This window comes from Triturus cristatus, chromosome 8, assembly GCF_964204655.1.
Source record: "Triturus cristatus chromosome 8, aTriCri1.1, whole genome shotgun sequence".
Lineage (NCBI taxonomy): Eukaryota > Metazoa > Chordata > Amphibia > Caudata > Salamandridae > Triturus > Triturus cristatus.
This window is the reverse complement of record NC_140591.1, coordinates 773,079,557-773,104,822: the sequence shown is the minus strand read 5'-3', so window position 1 is coordinate 773,104,822 and position 25,266 is coordinate 773,079,557. Positions and strand designations below refer to the sequence as shown.

Sequence of the window (25,266 nt, the reverse complement as noted above, 5' to 3'; positions counted from 1 at the left end):
CAAGATAAAAATTGCACCTGGCACAGTGAGTTGACACCCCTCACCCCCACAAGACAGCTTCCAATCACAAAGCGTGATATGATATTTACCCAGGAACAGTAAAGGTGCAAACCAATCAAAGACCCACCTTGTCCAAGACTAGGGAAGATTCTATATGTGCAAACAATTGAAAGATGCAGTTCCCAGATCAAGAAATGTTAATTTAGGATTTTTTTTTCTCCTAGGAGTATTGAAGATACAGCGACTGGGTAGTGCAGGTTCAAAATTCCTGGATATATTGAGGACCGTGATGCCACCTGGAGATGGACAGGATTGCATGCCACTGAAGCCACAGCTTTGCAGCCAGTTTTATGTGGGGCCCGCTGAATTCCTTAACTCCTAGGCCAGCAAATGTAATTAAAATGGGTTATTCAGGAGTGATGTGCACAATCCAGCTAGAACCATTTCTTCCCTAGCGATTACATAGTTTGTTATAGTGAAAGCATGAAGAAAAAGTGGTGCAAACCACCAGAAGGCAGTTCCATAAACATCAATGGTGCACCTAGGTGAAAGGCGCCCCTCTGCTAAAAAAAAAAGAGACTGCCACTTTACCAAGTTATTATTAAGGCCTGCTGCCAACAGCTATACCAGTTGTTAAAGACCCTGGATCAGAATTATGGACCCAATTCACATATCAGGAACACAATCAACAATTTACAAGCACTGTGACAAGTCAAGAGACCAGTAGGCAGCTGTTACGTTAGGCAAGAACATCTAGCATGTACCTTCTTGCCCTGCCGAGTGTTGCTAACTGAGGGAAGATACCCTTCCATTATAAAAAGGCAAGAGGTTTGTTCTGGTGGTAATTTTTTTTTTTTTTTTTTTAAATGCCTACTTTCCTTTGAAAGACTCAACCCTCATTTCTAAGAAACATTTGGCTAAACCTTTAAAGTAAATGTTGGAAATGAAAAGTTCTCTGAATGTTTAAATACACGTACCCAACTGTACTGTAGCCTGGATCCGTAATACAGACTTTTTTCATAGGTAACCCCACATGTGTGCACCATAACTGACCTGTCTCATGATCACATTTTTGTTGACCAAAAGGGGTGCCCAAAGTGCTACCCTCAGTGGCGGAAGCCTACTGCCTTCATCAGGGGCCAAGCAGCACAAGTGCAGTGGTGGCAGCAAACCTTGTAGTGAACAGAACCTTTTTACCCTGCGTCACTAATGAGGTATACAGGTTCACTCAACTTTCAAAAATCTGGGCTGGTCTGTGCTCAATTCACCCTTGGCCTACAATGTGGAGTGCTACACATTACAGGATTAGTGAAAGGAGAAGTAGACCCTACAAAAAGAAGCACAACCCCACCATCAAATACCCAGATTCTAAATCATATTTTGGGTTGGGGGGGGGGGGGGGGAGGGCGTTGGTCTCAACCTACCCTTCTTATAGTCCATTTCCAAACAGTCATCTGCCCAGAAGCCAAACCGGTTGTGTGAGAAGCGGAAGCTCTGCAAAACTCCTGCCTGTGACCAGGACTGGGAGCAAAAGCCTGCTAGTCTCCCTGCTGGGTGAGGGGGAAATCACCCAGCAAACCAATACCACTGGCCCTGGAGCATTAGCACCCGTCTGCTTGCCAAGACCAAAGTGACCAGTGAGAAGGCGCACGGTCGAGTGGGGAGTCCTGCTGAGAAGACTCCCTGAGTGGGGTGTGAGGGAATTGTTGGGCAGTTGCCTGCATGAAGTGTCAATTTGGCAACCCACATATACCAGGAGAGGGATGGTATGGGCTGATTTGTGTTGTGCACTGTGCGGATCTTACCAAGTCTATCACTGCGATGACCCTGTATGCAGGAGGGGCCACTGGTAAAGTTAATGCTAAGGAGAGTAGAGACTTGTAACTGCCACAGTGGAGGCATTTACAGGAGAATCTTTGCCTGATTTACCAAGTGCCTCAGGTACCCTGTATGCCAGGACGGCACACCAGTGCCTATGTTGCCAAGAGGTTCAGGCCATCGCCCAGGGAAAGGACCAAGGCTGTGTTCGGCAAGTCACCCCACAGCAAGAACTACCCTCAACTGCTTGACTGACACCTCTCCCTGCCTGCAGGGGACACTGGGATGTAGTCTGGAGCTGAAGGCCACACGCTTTCCCCTGAGAAAGGCAGCTTTACTTCGTCATCTAGGAGCTGCAACAGTAACTGGAGAAGCCAACAATGCTACTCAGAAGGGAGAGCCTTTGCTGCTGCGTGGGCTGCAAGCAGCAAGACTTTGCAGATCAGAACTCTTGGGCTCCCACAATGAGGCCCACAGCTACGATGCTGAATGTTCTCGTGCAGCAAGACATGAACTGGGCCGGTTGGGTCCCAAGGAACCTGCTGCTAAAGGTACTGCAGCACCAGACTTCAACTCCTGAAAAGTCAAATGGGAACTAGAGTTTGGCCTAATCGTGAGCATTCCCTGGATGCAGCCACCAGTGAATGGAGAATAACCCAGAGCACATTACAAGGAAGAGGGAGGGACAGGGATTTGCAGGACTACATGAGCCCTGACCTCAAGGAGGCTGTGTTATTGTATGTGCATATAATTATTCCTTTGCATGTCTAGGCTTGGAAATAAAACAAGCAAGTATTTGACTGAGCATTGATTTATTGTTCGTGCAGTTTGCACTTTGGGTTATGAGTAGCGTTCACTTAAACTCCAGTCCAGGAAGCCTTTGAACACTCATCCACAGCTACCACGGAGAGTCAAGTGCAGAAGGGGTGCTTGGGCCAGTTACTCAGGAACCATAGTCTGAGTAAAAGGCCTCAACCACCATGGTTGGTCCCAGTAGCCCCTGTGTGTCCTTAACCCTCTGAAAAGGGTTCTGACACGAATGCTACAACACTGGATTCATAAACTTCCCTCCAACTTGAACCCTTCTGCACCCTCAAACCATTTTCCAGTGCCGCTATACCTACAGCCAATAAATAATTTAGTTTAGCGTGACGTGTTAGACCTGGCACCTTGGCGTGGGTTTCCCTTTCATTTTTTCTGTTGCCTCATGTGTTTTTGCTGGTGTTAGTTGTTCAGGGCACTGTGCCCCTGCTGCCCAGTGCCACAGTGCAAGTGCTTCCTATTGTAAATTGATGTATGAATTTGTGATTCCATGATTGGTTGGTTTGGCTTACCTGTCAGACCCTAGTACAGTGCACCAGGAGTGCCCAGGGCTTGTAAATCCAAATGCTGCTGATGGGCTTGCAGCACTGGTTGTGTCACCCACAGAAACAGCCTGTAAAAAGTGTGTCTAAGGTCTGCCATTGCAGAGCCTGCGTGCAGTCTGGTACTGTCATGCTGACTGGGCAAGTGCACCCACTTGCCAGTCCCTAAAGCTTCCCTTTTCTTCATATCAGACACCCCTATGGTAGGTCCAAGGTCAGGGTGCATTGCAAGGATAAGGTAGGACATGCCCTGGTGTGTGTGGCATGTTCTAATAGTGAATTACAGCCATTTTAGTTTTTCACTTTGCAAGGCTACCTGTTCTCCATAGGCCAGAATGGGCAGTTTGATTATTACATCTTATAATCCTAACTGACTCAGGGAACATGGTAGAAATTTGAATTTAGTATGGTGAACTCAGAATGATAAAATACATCTTTTAGTGAAGTTGGTTTTAACATTCTGTGTTTGAAAATACCACTTTTAGAAAGTAGGTATTTTCTTGTCTAACCATTCAAACTTGTCTCTGCTAGGCTGTGTGTTCCTTGTCTGGAGTTTGAGTGACAGGGCTGGGGAAATCCAGGAGACCGGGTGAGGCAGCCCAATGGTGAATAGAGAGATCTGCGTCTAGATGGGAGGGAGGAGTTGCACCTGGGACCTGAATAGGGCTGTGTCTTCCCTCCACAATGCTGGCTCCACCTCCTGTAGTGCGTCTGATGTCTCTGCACTGCACTCTGAACGGAAAGAAGGAGTCAAATAAGCAAAGGGCTCAAGGACTGACCAGAACTGGTTTGGACTAGGCAAAGGCCCCTCTGCCCTCAGAGGACAAAGGATTGGACTAGGCAAAGGCCCCCCCTGCCCTCAGAGGACAAAGGATTTTGGGGTACAAGTATTGGGACCCTGATCCTAAGAATTTAGATCACTTTGGTAACCAAGAAGAAACCTTTGCTGAGGAGAGGAACCAAGAAGAAACAGAGGAGAGACTATCCCTGAAACTGGGGGATTGGCCTGCAGGGGTTGCCTACTGCCAAAGAGGAGAAAGGAACTGTGTACTTTTGCTCAACTTTTGAAGGATCTCCAAGGGCTTGGAAAAGAGTTTGCCTCCTGCTGAAGTCTCGGGGACAACATACTTCAACCACCAGCTCCCCAGAGTTCTTTGGAAGTGCCTGCTGCTGTGTTTGGGCCTTCTGAGGGACTGCGTGTTGCAAGTAGCTGGAAGCGCGACTCATGGAGAAGAAGCATGTCGCCGTCGCATCACTGAACAAGGGTGTCGCTGCTGTAGCTGTTGCATTGCACCACATCACGAGAAGCGCCCCGCAACACCGAAGCAGCGTGTTGCCGTCGCATCCATCATAGCTGACGCATTGCACCGCATCAAGAGAAGAGTCTCGCATCGAGGAAGAAGGGTGTCGCCGTCGCAGCATCTTGGATGACCCCGCTATAGCCGTCGCATTGAACCGCATCAAGAAAAGCGCCTCGCATCCACGTTGAAGCGTGCCGCCATCGGAGCTGCTGCCGCCGCATCTCTGGACAAGGGTGCCGCCGCTGTAGCGGACGCATCAAGCTGAGATCTCTCGCAACATCGGAGAAGCGAGCCGCATCAGGAAGGTCTTCACGTCTTTATTTCTTTGCACCAAACTTTCATCGCATCAACATCACTGCAACACTTTTGTTGCCCTGCGTGTCGCATCTAAAGGTACATTGACTTAAAGTGTCACATTTAAGAACTAAAGAGAACTAAGCTAAATTCTACCATCTTAAAGTAACAGTATTGTGGATTTTTTGTCATTTATGGTCTTGTGGTAAATCTATCTAAAGAATAGATATTTTTTATATAAAACTTGTGTGGTGTCCATCTGTAGTGTTGTCACTTGGTTACCTCATGTGTTCACAAATGCTTTACACACTGCCTCTTGAGATAAGCCTGTCTGCTCGTGCCAAGCTACCAAGGGGGTGAGCAGGGGTTATTTTAGGAGTGTACCCCCTTACACTGACTAGAGGGTAGGGTTCCTATTTGTCACAAGTGCATACCTGTGCCAACTAGAGACCCCCAAGTCTAACAGTGACCATTTAAACTCTGCACCATTTTAAAACACTCCAACTCAATGAACTCCAGAACTGCATCTTTAATGAAAGCCTGTTAACACAATACAAGAAAAATGCATGAGAATATCTTGATTTCCAGACAAGATGCTAGCATTCAAGAGACTGAACAGCTGTGGGCTCTGACGCAGAACCCTTTGAGTTCTTCTTGGGCAGAAGTTGGACCTGTATGTTCGGCAACACACCCCCTTCAGCAATGGTCACACCATCAAACAGCCTGTTCAGTTCCTCATCATTCCTCACAGCCAGTTGCAGATGTCTTGGCACAACACGAGATTTCTTGTTGTCACGGGCAGCATTTCCAGCCAACTCCAGAACTTCAGCAGTCAAATATTCCAGAACTGCCGCCAGATAAACAGATGCACCACAGCCAACCCGATCAGCATACCGCCCCTTCCTCAGGAGACGATGGACACGGCCAACTGGAAACTGTAGGCCAGCTCTGAAAGATTTGGTCTTTGGCATCATTCTAGCTTTGACAGGTTTCTTGCCACATCCAGACATAATGCAATCTGAAGACAGAAAGAACATGCATTTGTGTTAAGAGGGTCATTGTGAAATAGTTGCCAACCTTACGATTCATTATGTGGTACTTGTGAAACTGGCATTTAGTTTAGAGACTTCCATGTAGGGAGCCTCCCTAAGGCAAGGTTGGATCACAATCTACTTAATGCCATTGGGTGACAATTTCCCACTTTATGCAAAGCTTAATATGGATTTCAGAGACCTGACCACAGCTTACAATAGCCAAAAAATGGATATAGGAAATAAATTAAGATTGGGGCAGAAGAGGGGTATTAACAGACTAGTGATACACTTACAGTGCTTTATATGTTTTGGAGATATGACTGGTTAAGTAGCATTTCACCCTACTACTTAGTTCGTAGTCAAGCAAATCCAGGGAGGAATATGCATTTTTTTAAAGGGGGTTCCTTTTAAGAAGCCAAGAGTAACGAATGCTAGGGTGTTTAGTCAAGTTTCTACATAATGCCTCTTTCCTAACACCATAGATTTTGGCACTCGTGTGTTCTGTCATACATGCTACTGCCTTGGTCACTCCTTTCCCCATCTAAAACTCACTTTTCGCTCCACTTCAACATTAGTGGTAGAACCAGCCACTAACACAAATTAAGAATTAAGGGGCCCCAAGGGATTGTGCTACATCTATCCTGTAGGCTCATTCCACTGAAATCAGTAATCGTTTGCCATGGTGCACAATTCTCAAAGCTGTGCGACAGGATATCTAGTTGGGCACTTGCGCATGATACCATGATTCCATCCCGAGCATTATTAGAACTATCCTTCTTGGCGTTGACAAGCAGTAATTACTCTTGAGAAATGGAGATTTTGCTGGGAAGAGGTGAAGTCAAAGCAGGATGCCTATGATCATCCAAAATAAACCACCAAGGCTTACTTGTGAACTAGAGGGCTGTTCAGAGGGTGCCTGAGCTGGCAGTTTGGGCTAAACATTTATTACTGGAGCCAGACCAGGGGCAATTCACATATTGCTGGCTTCTGTCTGAGGTGGTATGCGGATGTGTGGGTGGGCAGAGGTTAGATTGTGGCCCAGAACAAATGTATGTGGCCGAGATCGCTACAAGTAATTCAGTCACTTCTTTGGTTTTTTTCAATATACCTTAAGCTACCGGATTATGGCAGAGAAATAAGTGACGAACAAGGCATTGAGGAAGTAATGCATGGTTACAGGAAATTTTGTATAATGCTGGTGCAACTGTGTGGCATTGTACCCAGCAGCAAGTTGTGGAGAAGGTGGATCCTGGGGCACAAATTTCACAATTAGAAATAAATTTGTTGCCTTTCTGCTGGGACAGGAATGTCCTCTGCATGGTATACAAGTATACCCCTGCCCTGGTTGCAGGACTGCTGGTAAATCTTGTATGCCGACTTATTTTGGCCCTGGCAACAAACTAATCTAGCATATGTGCAGGGGCCTATGCCTGTCCCCAACAATGTGAAGTTAATGACTTGTCCTGTTACCTGGCGAGTGCACCAAGCATGCAAAGGACTACTTCCAGTCTCCGTCATGGGTGTAACAGCAGTGGTGCAGCATACTGCGTTTTCTTATTTGTAGTCTGGCCAGACCTTTTATCTGCGTCTGGCACAGTATGGCCTGCTCTTCCCAGTTCTGTAAAGTTCTGCTTTGTAACCTTGCAGTTGCCTTCCCAGAAATCTAAGGCTGTGGAAGAGAAGACTTTGTTAGGACGAGAAGCTAATAAGAGGAAAAGAGGGGATAAAACCAGGAGAAATACAAGCCCACAAGAAAAGGAAAAGGGAAAGTAGGGATGGAAATAAAAAGGCAGGGGAAAAACATTCTAGGGGAAAAAGGACCCCTATTGAGAAGCTTAGGAGGATAAAGAAATCTACACCAGGGAGAGGCAATCTGGATCTGCAGATGTACTTACGAATACTCCAAGAGAGCTTGTGCACACATGTGCAAGGCCAGAATATTTTGAAAGGTTTGCGAGCTCTAACATTGCTTGCAGAGTACAAACCTTGAATGATTGATCTAACACCGCCACTTCGATTTATTTGGAGAACACCTCTACCTGATCACTTGAAATAAGTCCGCGAAGTCAGCTCTGATGCAAAGGCTGGAGCCAGTTCAGGCCCTTCAGAGACTTGAAGCCACAAGTGGATACTGATCCATTTGCAACAGCTTCGTGGGGTTTTGCAGGATTAGAATGAGTGGGTGACTTGGATCGACTATAGAGATGTTCATGCCCTTAACCAGATATGGTGACCGTGAGACTCAAAGGTGGAGCTTTACCAGATTCTAACCCCGCAGCACTGCACTGGGCTCGGATGAGAGTGGAGGGCAGTAACATCTGAAAAGATAGGGCGCTGCTGCTGCTCTTAGCCTGTGCTCTTTCAGGCTGCCCGGTGCAATGCAGAGACACTTGCACCATAGTGCCAAGGGGCGTGCATGATATTTTACATACAGGTCAACTTTCAGTAAAAAGTACAGATCTTAGACATACTTAACTTCTCCCAAATAGAACATGTAATGCACAGCACAGCACACATGCTTTGTGAGAAAGGTTAGGAGGAATAACCATTTCTCCTCATCTGCGGTACGCCAATAACAGTAGATAGACTTTGCATCAAAAACCAATCATATGTCAGAATGCCCAACCAATGGGATGCCTCTGTGATGCACAATAGCGCAAAGCACTATTTGTTAGTTTTAGGGCTTTTTTTCTAGAGTAGAAATGTTTTGTGCTGGAAAGTAAACACTTTATCAACACTTTCCACCAGTTTATGTCCACTGCTGTGCAAAGTGAAAGGAGTGCTTTGCCCCACTTTGACTGGTATTGTAAAGGGGGGGGGGGGGGGAAGAGGAGGAAGGATCCAGAGAAGCTTGCAGGAACGACTAAGCGAATAGTTAACCAGGTTAACAAAGTTGGAGCTGCATGGATCCAAGGAAAGAGCAGAGAGGTACGCAGTCTGGCTTCAAACCAGAGGATGAGGGCCAGGGCTAGTCCAAATGGGTTCAAGGAGATCACCAGCAAAAAGGAATGGAGTTCCAAGTCAGGAACACAAGGAGAAGGAAGGACAGGAAGCATCTTCAAAGCCCAATGTGATGAGCTTTACAAATGGGACTGTCAGATGAAAGACCCTGTAAGAGCTGCACCCATTGCAGTAAGTGTGCCGACTGTGGGTTAAGGGACCATAGAGGGCCCTGTTGCACTCAACCTAGTAGAACAGGGCAATTGGAAAAAGGAGCTAGACTCCCTGAAGCACATCCATCCAAACGCCATGCATTGGAAGCTATTGACGATGGAAGGAAGGGGCCCGAGCCTAAAGGAGAACAGTGCTTACAGGACTATGGTTGAAAGAAAGCCTCTCAAATCAGAGTAATTTCTTCCTAATGCCAATGGCACAGGTCTGTTAGCTAGTGGAACGATGGAGTATTCGATCACCCGAGCCCAGGTATAAATCAATGGTTGACTTAGGGGTGGAAAGGGAAGCACGGAGCTGTCAGTTTGCAGTGATTTGACTGGCCTGGTTTGGTAGCAAGGCCACATGCCTACATGGCTTAGACCACAGCAATAAGCAACTGTAAGATGGCCAGTCAACCTGTGACTAGTGCCTTCCCGTTCACAGGAAGAAGTGTAGCCATGTTTCAGTAACTTTAGATCTGTTGGAGCAAGAAAGATGTTAAAATTGACAGATTATGCAGCAAATCGATACAAAACCCAGTAGAATCGCACAATTTCAGTGGCCCTGGCTACAGGGTCTGTTAGCGGCTGATTGGTGATAGAATTCGTTATCTACCCATGAGATAGGTTAGCAGGCACAAGTTGTGTGCCTGGCTCTTGGGGGACTTGAATGGAAGCCTAGAGACAGGTCAGCAAGGGAGTGGTTGGAAGGCATTATGTTGGCTGGGAGGATGGGCTGCTATACAGTGAGACAAGGAAACCTAAGCCGTGCTAGCAGGAGGCTAGAAGGTCCCCTAGTGCACAAGGGTTTCCGGTTGTCATGACATTTATGCACAATGTATGCTTGAAGAAAATTTGTTTAAAGATCAGTGTGAAGCGTGAGAGGGCGGAAGGTCAAGAGGCAGTTGTGGGTGCTGGGCTTAATAAAGACAGTGAGTGGAATGGAGGAAAAGTGGGGCAGGGACAGAACGAGGGAGAGAAAATAGCCTTTCATATGCAAGGTCTGACAGTAGCTCTGATACATGCTATCCAATCAAAATAAAGGGAGAACGAATTGTTCAGGCACAGCAAACAAGAATAGGGATGAAGAGCCCTTCAGTTGGGCACAGGGAAGTGAGATGAATCCATCTCGTCATAAGCAAAAAAAGTCTGACAAACATCCAAGGCAGCCTGTAGGCAAAACCTAACCACCATTACCTAAGCAAATAGGTCAGTCCATGGGAAGTAAATGCGCCCCCTCTGGGAGCGTGACGCGCGCGCACGCAAGATGGCGGCTTTTCTGTAAGCTTCGGTGAGCCTCGTGTGACAGTTTGGATTCCGGTACACGGAGCTTCGGGAGGTCGTTCCCCGCTAGCGCTACTGCAAGCGGACTGTAGCGAGAACAGAGGAGGTGCTGCGGCGCTCTGAGAACGCGTTCCACACACCTTAATTGAGGTTCTTGTGTTGTCCTCAGCACGGCTCCTAAGATGGCGGCGCAATGGGGAGTACGAGTACGTTGCCATTGAAGGCTCTACTTCTTGAAGGTTTGGCGGTGAGGTCGACATGAACATTCTCCATTGGCAATGTTTTCAGCGTTGTTATCTACTCAATGAACTACATTTTGTTGCTAAATGCAGTGTTATCAATGGAAGATACTTTTGAGGAGTGCTGCCACTGTATGCTGTAAATTCAATTTAACTGAGAAATGTAAATTGCTGCCCACACTGTGGTAAAGTTTTAATGAAGTCAGACTGACTCCCGGCTACCATTTAGTAGATTATTGAAGATGCGGTGAGCCTGGATACCACTTTCAAGATGAGGTCTTCTTGGCAATTGTGACTTATGCGTCAGCAGTTTTGAGGGCAGCGTCATGTGTTGCATTGCGTCTTAGGATGTTGCCCTCCTTATTGAAGCCTATATTTACAGATTAAGAGCCAGGAGTTTACCTCACCATATTTCAGCAAATGATAATTATTTCTTCACAAAAACGTATGTTACTGCCATTTTAGATCACGTCGTCCATGCCTAATTCTAATAGTATTTTTATTTTTGTGGTGCCATTTTCGTATCCACTTCAATTTTTGGACGACCTCCTTCAACGATTTGGCTTTCATTGAATTTGCCCTGGCGTATGGTGGCTCCTCCTTTACCTTACTGCATTTCTTTGGTGTTTTCTTTTACTTGGCACAATGTCTACTGATTCCCACTCTATCAAATCTTCCACCTCCGGTACAAAACCTAAACGTCATAAGAATGACCCGCCTTCTCCTATCCACTCTTCTCAAAATCCTGTTCTGGACTCCATCCTTGATGAAGTCCGTGGCCTTCAACCCTTCATGTCAGCCACTAATGATAAATTGAAACAAATTGAAGAAAGATGGATCGTCATGGAAAGCAAAGTTTTCGATCTGGAACAACGTGTTAGTGACTTACAGGTTGCCTCTACAAAAATTCCGCTTCTTGAACAGGAAATTCATAAATTGAAGATACACACGGAGGACCTTGAAAATCGCAATCGCAGAAATAACCTACGCCTTTATGGTCTTCCGGAAAATATTTAAGGGTCTGACATGGTATCCTTTCTTCAGAAATTCCTTCCAGAGCTCCTTGATCTCACATCCTCTCCAGGTCCTCTTAATATTCAAAGAGCACACCGCCTAGGTCGATTAAACCCTGCTGCAAATAAACCTTGTGGCATTATTATGCTCTTTCTTGAATTTACTGAACTGATCCATATTTTGAAAGCTGTTAGACTCAAAAGGAGTCTTATTTGGTCAGGTCACGATCTCTTTATCGCAAGATGTCTCCAATGCAACCAATGCTCGTCGCAAAGAATTTCTTGCTTTACGCCCACATATGAGACGTCTCAACATTCAGTATGGAATTCTTCATCCATGTCTCTGCAAAATTACTCATGAAGGACGATCACAATCATTTGACGATCCGGAAAAACTTAAACTTTTTCTTCGGAGTCCCCCGTCACATGGCATGGATACTAATCCTGGACTAATTCCTCTTATGGATTGTTACACCGTATTCTGTTAATTGGTTTCTTTAAAGTTTTTTGTTGATGGTTTATATCATCAATATTTTATATCATCAATATTTTTGTGGCTTTCTCTCTCTTTCCTTCATTATAGTTATTGTCGTGGTTCATGTCCTCTGGCGTCTCTCTGCTCCTCTCTATGACTTCTCTTTGTTCTTTACAGATCTGGATGTTATTCCTCGATCTGTTTACATGTTTCTATTTCGCTCTTTTGTTTCTTTGTCTGTCTCTTCTCTTTACCTACTCACTCTTACTCAGCTGTAATCAGGTTTTTCTGTACCTGTCTCATCTTGAATACTAAGTCGCTCTCTTCACATATTGAACATTGTTTTTCCTTCTTTTGTCGATTTTGCAGTTTTGTGTTCCTGTTCCCTCATGTTTACCTGCTCCCAGAATTATGGTTAATGTGACTTCGTGGAATGTTCGTGGTCTTGGTCATCCAGTCAAACGTCAAAAGGTATTGTCTCACCTTGCTAAACTTAATACCCAAGTTGCTTTTTTACAGGAAACCCATTGTAATGACAAAGAATCCCTTAAACTTAAACGCCAGTGGGTTAATCAAATTGTTTATTCTCCTGCGATTGATAGTCATGATGGTGTCGCTATATTATTTCATAAATCTATTAATGCACAGATTATTTCCTCAGAATGTGACCCTGATGGTCGGTGGGTATTGGCAGAGGTTGTTATAAATAAAAGACAAATAACTTTTTTCAACATTTATGGTCTTGTTAAACCAGATTCTGAATTCTGGCATTCTATGAAGCAGAAACTATTGTCAATTGCTAATCCTAATATTGTGATTGGGGGGGATTTTAACAATTGGTTAGACCCATTTACTGATAGACAATCCAATTGTAAGTTTAAACCTGACAAAACTCACAAATCATTTCAAGCAGCCCTTTTCTCTCGCCCATTATTTGATACGTGGAAAACATGTAACCCAGATACCTTAGAACTTACCTTTTTTTTCACCCGTCCATCATACCAGATCTCGTATAGATTATATTTTAGTTTCCAAATCACTGCTACCATGTCTCCAATCTTCTGATATTGGATCCATATTTATTTCTGACCATGCTCCTGTCTCCACCCTTATCGACCTATCTCTCACCACATGTAAACAAGGTAGATGGCGCTTCAATAATTTCCTCCTATTGGATCATTCCTTTATTTTAGAAGCGACCTCTTTCATTAAGGAATTTTTTACCTTTAATAACTCTTTAGACCCTTCCTTTCACAACAATTGGGACGCATTTAATGCTTCCTTCAGAGCATTCACTATTGCTTACTCCTCAAGAAAAAAGATTACTGCAAACTAAATATAAAGATACCCTAACCCTTCTAAAAACATTAGAACACAATTATTATTATTCTAAATCTCCCTCATCACTACAAGATTTGATTAAGGCTAAATCCTCACTGAATAAATTGTCACTGCGGATGCTTGTAACATCCTCCTTAAGATCAAATTGAAATACCATGGAGGTCAAAATAAAGCTGGGAAAATGCTAGATTTAAAAATTAAATCAGAACGTAAAGTTATTGGCCCAATTCATTCGGAATCAAACACACTCCTGTCATCGGATTCCGATATTATCTCCACATTTCAATCATACTACAATCTCTTATACACACAAACTATCATGCCCTCTGAAGATGATCTTACTTCTTTTTTCCATGATATCCCCAAGCCTAAAATTTCCCAGGATAATTTCGAACCCCTTGAAGAAGACATCTCTTTACAAGAATTAACCGATGCTCTTAAATCTTTGAAAAAAGCGAAGGCTCCTGGTCCTGATGGATTTTCAATAGAATTATTTTCCTCTTTCTCCTCAATTTTTGCTCCCAAATTGTTACAACTTTTTAATTCCTTTATATCCAATTCCCAAGCCCGTGGCTCTTTTCTGGAAGCCCTTATTATTGTAATTCCCAAACCAGATAAAGACCCCTCCTTTTACAAAAATTCTCATCCTATATCCTTAATTAGGATTGTAAGATTTTTGCAAAAATTTTAGCTTCCCGTTTGGAAAAAATGATCCCTCTTCTCATAAAGCCTGACCAAGTTGGCTTTGTTAAAGGTCGTTTGGCCTCTGATAACGCCAGAATGTTTTCCAATGTTCTTGCTCTTAGTAGAAATTATCCAGCCCCACTAGCTGCCTTATCCCTAGATGCAGAAAAAGCCTTCGATCGTGTTAACTGGGCGTTTTTATTTCATGCATTACATTGGTTTTGGTCCAAAGTTTATTTCATATGTTAAATTCTTATTTACCAATCCAAAAGCATGTATTTTTGTTAATGGTCTATTTTCCCCTTATTTTTCCCTTCAAAGAGGTACTCGTCAGGGCTGCCCCATTTCACCACTTCTTTTCTTATTATGCTTAGAACCTTTTCTGGAACATATTAGAAATAACCCTCTCATTTCTGGTTAACTTCAAGTCCCGACAAATTAAATTATCTGCATATGCTGGTGATGTTCTTATTTATATGTCTCATCCTGTGTCTTCCCTACCCCCCTTTTTGCAGGAAATTGCATCATTTGCTAAGGTTTCTGGCTACAAATTAAATTTTTCTAAAACTGAAATCTTACCCTTAAACCCTTCATGTTTTAGATACATGTGTGACTCATCTAATTTCACCTGGTGTCCCCAAAAAATTAAATATCTTGGCATATGGTTCTCCCCCAACATTCGTGACACATTGTCCCATAATTTAACTACCTTAACTTAAAATTACTAATTTGTTAAACCTCTGGTCTCCTCTGTTCCTCTCTTGGGTGGGGTAGACTTGATACAATTAAAATGATGATTGTCCCTCAGATTCTATTCATACTATCTATGTTACCTTTTAAAATCCCTAAATATTATTTTTCTCAGCTTCACTCATTATGCACTAAATTTCTCTGGAATAATAAACATGCACGTATTGCTTTGTCCAAACTGATTCGTCCTAAGAATGAGGGGGGGGGGGGGTAAGATTCCCTGATTTTGCTTTATATCATAACGCCTTTCTGATTCGTCAATGTTATGCTTTATCTAAAGATTACCAGGATTCACCTAAACCTCCATGGGTCAATGTTGAGTGTTCACTGTTAAATGATTTTTCAATGAGAGATGTTGTCCACATGACTAATTATACTTTTGTTTCCAAATACCCAATTCTGAAACATTCTCAATCCTTGTTACAAGCACTTTTCTTTACGAATTTGGATGACTATCAATCTTTTCTAGCGTCATCACTTTGGTTTAATAAATACATTAAGTTTCGTCACAAATCATTTTACTACAAACAATGGAAAGAAAAGGGTCTTATTTTTGTACACCTAATGTTTATGAATAATGTAATTCTTTCTTTTCATCAGTTGCAAGAATCTTTTCGATTACCTGACTCCTGTATTCAACAATATAATACTCTAGCCTCAATACTTCAGGATTGTGTACAGAAATGTTTCTCTCTACCAACCCCTCCTTTTCTTCCTGATACTCCATTATATCAAATTTCTGCTGATACCGTGCCTAGTGCCTCTTTTATATATAAATCTTTATCTACCCCTGTTGGTACACGGACTAAATCTAAGGCTGAACTAGAGTGGGAACATGACCTTTCTTTGACTTGGTCGATCTCGCAATGGGATAAGTTTTGGCAAAAAATATTCAAGACTTCCAAAGCTGCTAATATCACACAGTCCCTGTACTTTATTTATAATAGAGTGGTCATTACTCCCCTTTTGTTACACAAGTTTAACCACTCTGCTTCATCATTTTGTTGGTCTTGTCTTAATGCTGAAGGTTCTTTATTGCATGTATTGTTCTATTGCCCCAAGGTTTATGCATTTTGGACTGCTATATGGTCAAAGTGTACCCTGATCTTCTTTTACAAAACTCAACTTAGTATTCATAATGTATTTCTAGGCACCATGTCACCTGATTTGGCTCAAGCTAATCCCACATCTCCTTTATTTGATTTATTTCTTGCGGTGGCTCTTAAAGTCATATTAACCTGCTGGAAAGACAATTCTAAATTGTCCTTTTTACATTGGTGGAACTATATATGTGATGAGCATAGAATTGCCTCTATTCCTCAATCTTCTATCCATCTTCAAATTAAATCTGATTTACTATGGCTACCTTTTACGACTTATCATTATAACCCCTTTTTATCCTCACTACCGAGTTCTCCTTCTCTTCCTCTCTTCTCTTCACTCGTTTCCTTTCTTTTTCTCGTTCTCTTCTTTCTTATCTCTTTACTCTATAAAAATGACTCTACCCCTTTAAATATTATATTCCTTCTAACATTCACATAGGTTCTTTGTATACCACTGCAATTTCCTAGTCTCATCATTTTCCTTAGGTATACTCTTTTTTAGGCACGTTATTATAAATGCTTTTATACTCTGTAACCTTTTCTATGTAATTATCCTATTATACAGTTACTATTTTTTAGAATGTTTGTATACTTACATTTTGAACATTATTGATTAGTCTTTACCTGTACTCATGTGCTCTTATTATCAATAAAAACTATTTAACTAAAAAAAAAAAAAATGCGCCCCCTCTTCTTTTGGTGGCATATCCTTTGTAATAACGCATGCCAACGTCACATTTGCAATGAACATTTTACATTTAAAAATAAACAATTACACACAAAAATACCATTCAATATAATGTTTATAGCACAATACAGTGCCTCCTAACATGCAGGTGTATTTGAAACATGTATGGGAGTGTTCCTCCCCCCCACCCCCCATTTAAATGTGCATCACAGGAAAATATTTCCACACAAAAAGCAATTGGCTTTGAATTATTGAGACTAAGTCAGTTTATCTTTTAAGTAATTTTATTGATTAACAGAATTTGCCACCTACGTCCGAAAGCCGGTGGACACATTAAGATAGGGTATGTAAGTGGAACAGTACTAGTCTGTCGTCCCAACTAGGGGAGGATCCCACCCCCTAATACCTCTCCCACGTCACTCAGTCTTTCAGGTCTCTTATCTACATCACCTACCAGAGGATAACAACGCTCGTCCCTCCCCCCTCCCAAAGCAAAAGCTGCATGATGAGTAGTGACTTTGCGAAATAATGAAGACCTAGTTTTAACACATAAGACCATATAAAAAGCATTTTTTAATGCAGCTGCAAAGTAAATTCTTGGCCCACCAGCCCTGGCAATGAAATACCCTTCTGTTTCAATTGGTCATTCCTCCCACTCTGACGTCATTGCCTCTATGGGTACGATCATAGAGGCATGCAAGACACTTTAGCGTCCTGCTCTAGGACCATCTCCTATCCCAATAGTAGGTGGTTATGGGCGATTTTAATATTCCTCCTGGTCAAAGTTTGCCAGATCTTCCAGGTTTTCCTCCAGGAGGGAGATGAACCCATAATGGTTTGTTTTGAGCACACCGCCCAAGGTGAACAGGCAAGCTTTAGTTCAATCCTTGAACTTGGTTATACCAAGCTCCTCAGGGGATCCTACTGATGTCGGTACGAGGTGAGTGCATTCCATCCTAATCTCCTCACCCCATCCTATTTTTTTTTTTTAACTGACTACAGGGTCTCATGGTCTGGGTGGAGCAACCACAATCCACTGGTTTTGTTGTTAAAAGTATCCATGTCAGAAAGTGTCCGTCAGGCCATGCCAACATCTAGCTCCCACAGATCAGAGCCGGCGTCTGAAAGGGACAAAAGCGATCCGAGGAGTTCTGTGGAAACCTATTTTTCATGGGCCAGCGAGCTTCAACGCTGGATAAATTCCGATTGAGCCCAAAGATGTTTAAACTGCCTTTTCTGTAGTGAGGGATGCTCTCAATGTTACTAATAGCCCTCAAACACTCATCCTGGAATGAAAGTGAAACATATGTGGGATTTGTAAAAAAAAAAAAAAAAAAAAGGCTACTAAGGATAGCAAAAAAGTCAATTAAGGATGAAGCTTGAGACCAGCTACTGAGCACCAGCACCCTTCGCTATGGCATCACCTTTTGGAGGGTTATAATCCAATCCTAGCAACTGAGTATGCAGTAATTTTGACCTCAGTAATCGGTGAAGAAAAATGGTTTGATCATTTTTTCTCGTATAAACTCCCTTGAGGTTAATTGGGGCCCTCAATTCAACCCAGCATGGTGGAGCCGTTGGGAGATGGAAAAAAAGCTTTACAATTGAAGTTGCAGGCCCTATGACGTTAGCTGAAATAAGGCCCCAGGCCCAGATGGAGTTCCAGCAGATCTCTTTAGGAGTGACCCATTTATCTGGACCCCCTGCTAGCCAAGGTATTAAATGATGCTGTGTAATCAGGTCCTTCTAGTTTGTGGGCTCAATCCATCCTTGTGCCCATTTTCAAAACGGGTGACCGAGATGACCCAATATGCTACAGGCCCATCTCCTTAACTGATACAGCTGTGAAGAGGTCTTGGGCCAGGTGATCTTAAAAAGGCTATCCCTTTGGAATAAGGAGAATAATTTCCGACCTACAGTACTGGTTCAGGCCTAGCTTAAGTACCATCGACCAGTGCCTGAACCTGCACCCAATAACCCCGAAGTACACCATGGCTAAGAAAGGTACCAGATTTGAGTTCTCTGGTTCTTACCTCAGCATTTGAGCTGGTGAACCATACAACGCTTTGGGCAACGTCAATGGGGTAGACCCAGCACTGGGGTCCTTTTTGGGGGACATTCACAGGGACATGTCTGAGGTTCGGGCAGTATGGTTGTTGTACAAGATCTTTTCCCATAACCAGAGTCGTCATGTAGGGGCGCATCCTGGCCCCATTTTTGTTTACCATTTATGTCAAACACTTAGAGATGGCGTTGAACCAAGAAAAAGAGAAATTGTGTTCCTTGTGGGGCCCACGCCTGTTACCAGTTCTACTTTATGCTGATTATGCCATCCTGATGTTGAGGATGGCTATGGGGGTGCAACTCATACTGGACACCTTTGCAGATTTTCTGGAGCACTTTGATCTTTCCATAAATCACACACAATGGTCATCGGTGCTCTAAGCCCACTAAAAGCTAATTTTAGAATAAAATTAACACTACACAAGTTCATACTTTTAACTATTTGGGCATGTTTGATGACAGAACACATAGGGTCCCTTGTTCAGTTCAAAAAGAATGCTTGCTCACTCTTGGGGGAACAGTTATGGATTTCAGTGCAAAGATGGGCAGGAAACCAATCAAGGACCTTTAAGTTTATGATGGCAAATGTGAGTCTGCCTCATGGTATAGCAGTGACATTTGGGGGGGGGGGGGCGTGGGAGAGAGATTGTAGTGTCATCCAGATTGAGGAGAACAGGTTAGCCAGACATTTAGTGGCTGTCCTCCAAAGCATTTCAACCTTTGAAAGCCAAGACGAATTGGGTATTAAATACACCTTGGAATCTGTTGCACTAAGACCATTGTTATGGTAGATATATGTACGGTACTAGAGTGAGTCAACCTTGAAGGGAGCAATTATTAGGGATTATTTTAGCCTGGAGAGTTTAAGAGCGACCTCATGGCTTGGATATATGCAAGCCAAGTGTACCATTGTGGGTCATCCAGACTTCTATTCATGCCCTGAAAGAATAAGCAAAGCAAATTACGAGTGGCTAAAAAAAAAAAAAAAAAAAAAACCCAAAGAACATGTGTAATTGTTTTAAGAGAAAGAAACAAATTTAAAAAAAAAACTGCTGCTCATTACTTGATAAACAGTACTGTCAACTCAACAATACCAGACATGGGTGACCAACGCCTGTAACAGACAGCTATTCACAAGGTTTAGGATACATTTTTAGAACTATTAATCAGCTTCCCCAAGGGCTGTCTGCTCATAGTTCACTAGGCCGTAGGAGTGCAATAAAAAACAGCCCAGTGTCCACATTTTACCTTGCCAAGAAAAAGATTAATACCTCTTAAAATATTAAAAATGTAAACAAGTGAGGCCAGATATGCTACACCTCCTGATGCTTATGGGTGTTTATGCCCGCCTGTGTAAAGGCAGCTTTCTAAACAGTGCAATTAAGCTCCTGGATATCCCCCATGGAATTAATCTTGCCATAGTCCCGAGACAGGATCTGATAAATTGAAGACATTGCTACCTGCTTCTATAGCCTTCTCCTTGGTTATAGCCCACAGACCTTTGCGAGTTGGGGCCTTTAACCTGGCTCCAGCAGTGTGAGGTAGGTCTACCGCCACCTTTGCAGCCCTTGCGTGACAGGACACTCCCATGTGTGATTTACTTGCTGGAAGTGATTTACTTGCCGGAAGTTAATGGGGCTAATTGACTATAGTTCTTAGATTGGCCACTCCATCTACAGGTAAATCACCTTTAGGTGGGATTTGTGGTATATCGAGGTTAGTACACCACAATACCATGGCCACTCCATCTACAGGTAAATCACCTTTAGGTGTGATTTGTGGTATATCGAGGTTAGTACACCACAATACCATGGCCACTCCATCTACAGGTAAATCACCTTTAGGTGTGATTTGTGGTATATCGAAGTTAGTACACCACAATACCATGGCCACTCCATCTACAGGTAAATCACCTTTAGGTGTGATTTGTGGTATATCGAGGTTAGTACACCACAATACCATGGCCACTCCATCTACAGGTAAATCACCTTTAGGTGTGATTTGTGGTATATCGAGGTTAGTACACCACAATACCATGGCCACTCCATCTACAGGTAAATCACCTTTAGGTGTGATTTGTGGTATATCGAGGTTAGTACACCACAATACCATGGCCACTCCATCTACAGGTAAATCACCTTTAGGTGTGATTTGTGGTATATCGAGGTTAGTACACCACAATACCATGGCCACTACATCTACAGGTAAATCACCTTTAGGTGTGATTTGTGGTATATCGAGGTTAGTACACCACAATACCATGGCCACTCCATCTACAGGTAAATCACCTTTAGGTGTGATTTGTGGTATATCGAGGTTAGTACACCACAATACCATGGCCACTCCATCTACAGGTAAATCACCTTTAGGTGTGATTTGTGGTATATCAAAGTTAGTACACCACAATACCATGGCCACTCCATCTACAGGTAAATCACCTTTAGGTGTGAGTTTGTGGTATATCGAGGTTATTACACCACAATACCATAGATGTAGTGTAGCTATTCTCCCATAAGGTACTGAAGAATTGCCGACAGATCATTTCGACCAATAGGCAAGAAACATGTTGACCACATGAGACTGAGCACAACACCCTGAAACATATCAGGTAATCGCCACTCCTATTTTAACTAGGTTGGATGCCAGTGTTATTAAAATTGTTCTGCCTGATCTTTTACTCCAGTTTTAATTTGCACAGTCTATTGACCTACACGATCAACACATCTACGCCTTTAGGCCCCTCACATCCACAGCACCAAACAGCAAGGAATAAAAGATCTCTGCCAAAGAGCCCCTCATAGGGTGCCTGTGAGGGATTTCAGCTCTGACCTGACGAGGAGCATGCCCTATGAAGCACGACACACAGCTGGCTGGGTGTGTAAGGGCCCTAATTCCGAAAGGAGGGATCCCCTCCCTCCCCCCCTTCGTAGAGGACAACCTATTGTCTTTCTAGGATGTCACTCCCATTTTCCACTATCAGGAACTACATACCCGTTTTTGCATTGGCCTTTAAAAAGGCGTCACTTCCTGGTTTTTAAGCCAGAGCAAAGTACATGGTAGAGCCCTCCCCCGGACTCACTCAGGAGCTCTCAGGACAGATTACTGTGCTGAGGGGGCCCCCTGGAGCCTCCCCCCCGCACTGCTTGTTACACCACCGGCTCGGGATATTTGAGCATCTATTTCATGCTGACGAGTGTACCACGGCTCGGATGCTGGTCGGACTAAGCATTATGTGCTCACTGAAGCCCTTTTGGGCAATTTTTTTAGTATGTACGCTTTTTTGTTTTACACTTAAATATAATTAATATCATTGTGCTGTATTTGGTGTTATGTTTAATTGTTTTATGTATCCTATGGTTACATTTTAACCAAATAAAGTATGTTTGATAATTTACTCAAATGGTAAACTGCCCCTTTAAAACATGTTTCATGGGCAGAGTGATGGCTACGCGCCACGAGAAGCACCGAATCACCTGCTCTGGGATTTTCTTTGAGGCGCTGTGTAGTCTGCACCCATTCATATCACAGAAAGCAAACAATACTAACAGGTCTATAACAGATGAGAACTGGCTGAATGAATCTCCGATACAGCAGTTAATGCTTGGCAACAGAGATGTTAACATTTAAAAGTGAGCACACACCTCCAGTCCCCAGGTCTTTAATGGCTGCCTTCAGTCCTGACTTCACCTATATAAACCACCGATGTCACATACGTTCGTATAATTAGTTCAATGCAAGTAAGACAAGACTACGACACCCACAATGCATTAAGCAACCACACAAAATGCCAGGGTTGGAAAGTTCCATAATGACTCGAATGGCGGTGTTCAGGCTTCATATGCTTTCCGGAGTGGTGGGTGCGTGTGTTGGGGGGGAAGAGGAAGATTCACACCCCTTGGATGTCCTCCCCCCGGGATGCTTTGGGGTGGTGGGCAGTTCAAGCCCAGGGTGTGTTGGGATTGGCCAGTCTGGGGACAGAGGTGAGGTCTCAGGCAGTTAGGGATATGCTGGACCACTCGCCACATTGCAAGTGCGCTGTGGTCCTGTCAGGTAAGGGTTCTTTGGTTTCCCTCCCCCCCCTTTAAAGGTCATGGTCGCCTATTGGCTTGCTTTGATTTTTTTTCCAGGTTGGGGCATTAGTTGACTCGCTACGACAGGTGGCAGACAAGAATAGGGCACACACTCTAGTCTGGAAGGGTTGGTGCCTTGCCACAGAGGAAGGGTTGACAGATTGAGTACAGGGAGCCGATGCTTGAGCAAGTAAATATATAACCCAATATTTTAATATCTTCAAGTAGACCGGTGGATAGTTGGTTTGTGGTTCTGTCTGTAGGCAACCTGCAGTGGTGAATAACTACATCTATTAACCGTGTGGTGGGCAGCCCCTAGACTTCCTCCATATACCGTGGTTTAAACGGGCAGGCACTGTCGCACAGCGTGCCTGCCCTTCTTCAATTTGAAAGTGGTCACCTGCACTTCTCAATTGTGCCGCAATACTTAGTCTTAGAGAGTGGCAGCACTTCTCAAGAGTAAACGGGTACTCGAAATAGTGGGTACCGGCACTTCTATCAGTTTAGACTGGCTACGGGAGGTAACATGTGGCTACTAGGAATTTAGAGGTATTTAGTTTTAAGTTATGCGAAAATGATTCAGCATTCACAGAAATACTTGGTTGGGGGGGGGGGGGGGGGGGCACTGCATGTCTAAATTGTCGAGGCAAGCCCTTGCGCCAGGGAACGCCAATCAACTACGACGCCTTTTAGCTGCTCACGCCAGTGTAAAAGCAGTTAGATAATCCTCGGTGCAACTCAATAAGATGCCAGCCAGTGTGACACGAAGCAAAGCTTGCTGGCTAACCGAATTAAACAGGCCTTGGACGGTAGTCGAATTCACCTCAACGGACATAAAAAAAAAAAAAAAAAAAAAAAAAAAACCACACATTATGGAAGGTGAATGTCCCATCGTAGTAACGAGTTAGTAAGCGTTTCACGGACTCGTAGTAAGAACTTAAAATACCGTCTGCAGAAGCGCTTATAAAAGTCGTAAAGGCCATTCTTCTACGCACAGGCCTATGGCGCAACTCATAACAAACTGCTAGATATTTACTGAAGTGTCGTAAGACACATCTGTTGTTAAAAGACATACTTATATACTGTGCAATTAATTAATTTCTTAGGCTGCAAAACACTGAACTTCAAAAGACGAGAGCAATCAGGTTACCGTTTTAGTTCACGTTTCAGCGCGCAAACATCTCCACGACGCCGCTCCGTTCCCTAAAAATGCGCTTTTAAACCCCCACCCCCGTGCCTCCCACCAAGGCTCCAGACTCGTAATTAATTGTATTTGTTAAGTCCACCTGTGCTGCCATCGCAGGCCCGCCCCACTCCTCCCTTTCTGTTGGAAACGTGGAAAGCGAAGTGTTTATTAAAAGGGGTAAACAATGCCATAAATTTGCATGAACAGTATTTCATTTCAGCAACAAAATGCTGACTGTTGCAGTTAGTTTTTCACCTTTTCACTTCAGATACTTGCTGTGTAGAAGCCGAGCAGCCAAAGGTCACATGGAATACCTTAATAAAGCTTGTATTGGGGTCAACCCTGCCCAGCAAGTTAGGGAAGCCTATTTGATCCCCGCACAACACAGTGAACATAAAACTACACATCCCAGAATGCAAAGTGCTCTTGGTTGAAAACCAGCTCTTGGTGTGAGTGCATACCAATAGTCCCGATTTTTTAAAGGCCAGCACTTTTATTTTAGGTGTCTCCCCCCTAAAACCTCCTCTGCTTTAATGCAAGGCAATTAGGATGATCAATTCCTCCAAGATTTTATTCCTCGTTTATCCCTCTTACCCCCTGGTCGAAGTGCATTAAAAAAGTATAGGAACTGTGACCCTGTGTGCAATGGGGACGGGGTGAGTGAGTGTGGGGGTTTGGTCAAAGGCGTGGCTTAAAACAAATATTCTGTAACTCTTTCACCTTCAGGTGACGAAATATAAAATAAGGTACAGCTTAAATGAAATGCAAGTTATGTTAATCAGTGGGATATACACTATTGTAGATTATGCATTAATTAGTTAATGCACTGCACCAGAGAGCCACAGAATTGAATCCTCGTTAGTGCAGTGAAGAATATTAACTTGTGTATGTTTAGTGTTTCAAGGTCCCAGTCTGTGACAGAAAGCACTGTGAACAGGTAAGGCATTATTTTAAACTTGCATGTCACACAGCACAGTATAAGATAGGCTGCTACAAAATGTGCGAAAAAGTTTAAGATAAAAAGTGTTTCCAAAATACAGATTTTAGTAATACCCAGACTGTATGTAGTGCAATTAAAAAAAAAAAGTATTTCAAAAGCACACTTCCCAGTTTACGTTGTAGCTCCCTTACAATAAATCGCAAAAAGAATGTGTCATCAGAAAGCTTCAAGTGATTCTATCAATTAAAGCCAATACCAGCTTCCAAGCACCCAGCACCCTTTACATTTTGCAGATTGACCAGTTGTGTACTTTTACATTTGTTTCAGGGTAGTAGGCACCCTGGCAAGAAGGCTTGTTTAGCCGTCTGTCCCTCCTTTGGCTTCACAGCACAGGAGACTCCTTGCCTTATGCTTCAGTGGATGCATTTCAACTGTCAGAATTAACTGTCAGTTGTGTTTTCACAAA

At 43.4% G+C, this 25,266-nt stretch overlaps 1 protein-coding gene across 2 annotated transcripts; it reads right to left on the bottom strand.

The window, feature by feature from the left end:
- Positions 1 to 5,291: 5,291 nt before the first annotated feature.
- On the bottom strand, positions 5,292 to 23,912 carry LOC146805070 (histone H2A, embryonic-like). Of its 2 annotated transcripts, none has more exons than XM_085620462.1 (2): positions 23,825 to 23,912; positions 5,292 to 5,795 (listed from the first exon to the last, which is right to left on the bottom strand). In XM_085620462.1, the coding sequence occupies exon 2, from the start codon at positions 5,785 to 5,787 to the stop codon at positions 5,374 to 5,376; it is 414 nt and encodes a 137-aa protein (XP_085476588.1). In that variant the 5' UTR covers positions 5,788 to 5,795; positions 23,825 to 23,912; the 3' UTR covers positions 5,292 to 5,373. The 2 variants fall into 2 exon arrangements, with proteins under 2 accessions (XP_085476588.1, XP_085476589.1); XM_085620463.1 differs by lacking the exon at positions 23,825 to 23,912 and adding an exon at positions 7,282 to 7,420.
- Positions 23,913 to 25,266: the final 1,354 nt, after the last annotated feature.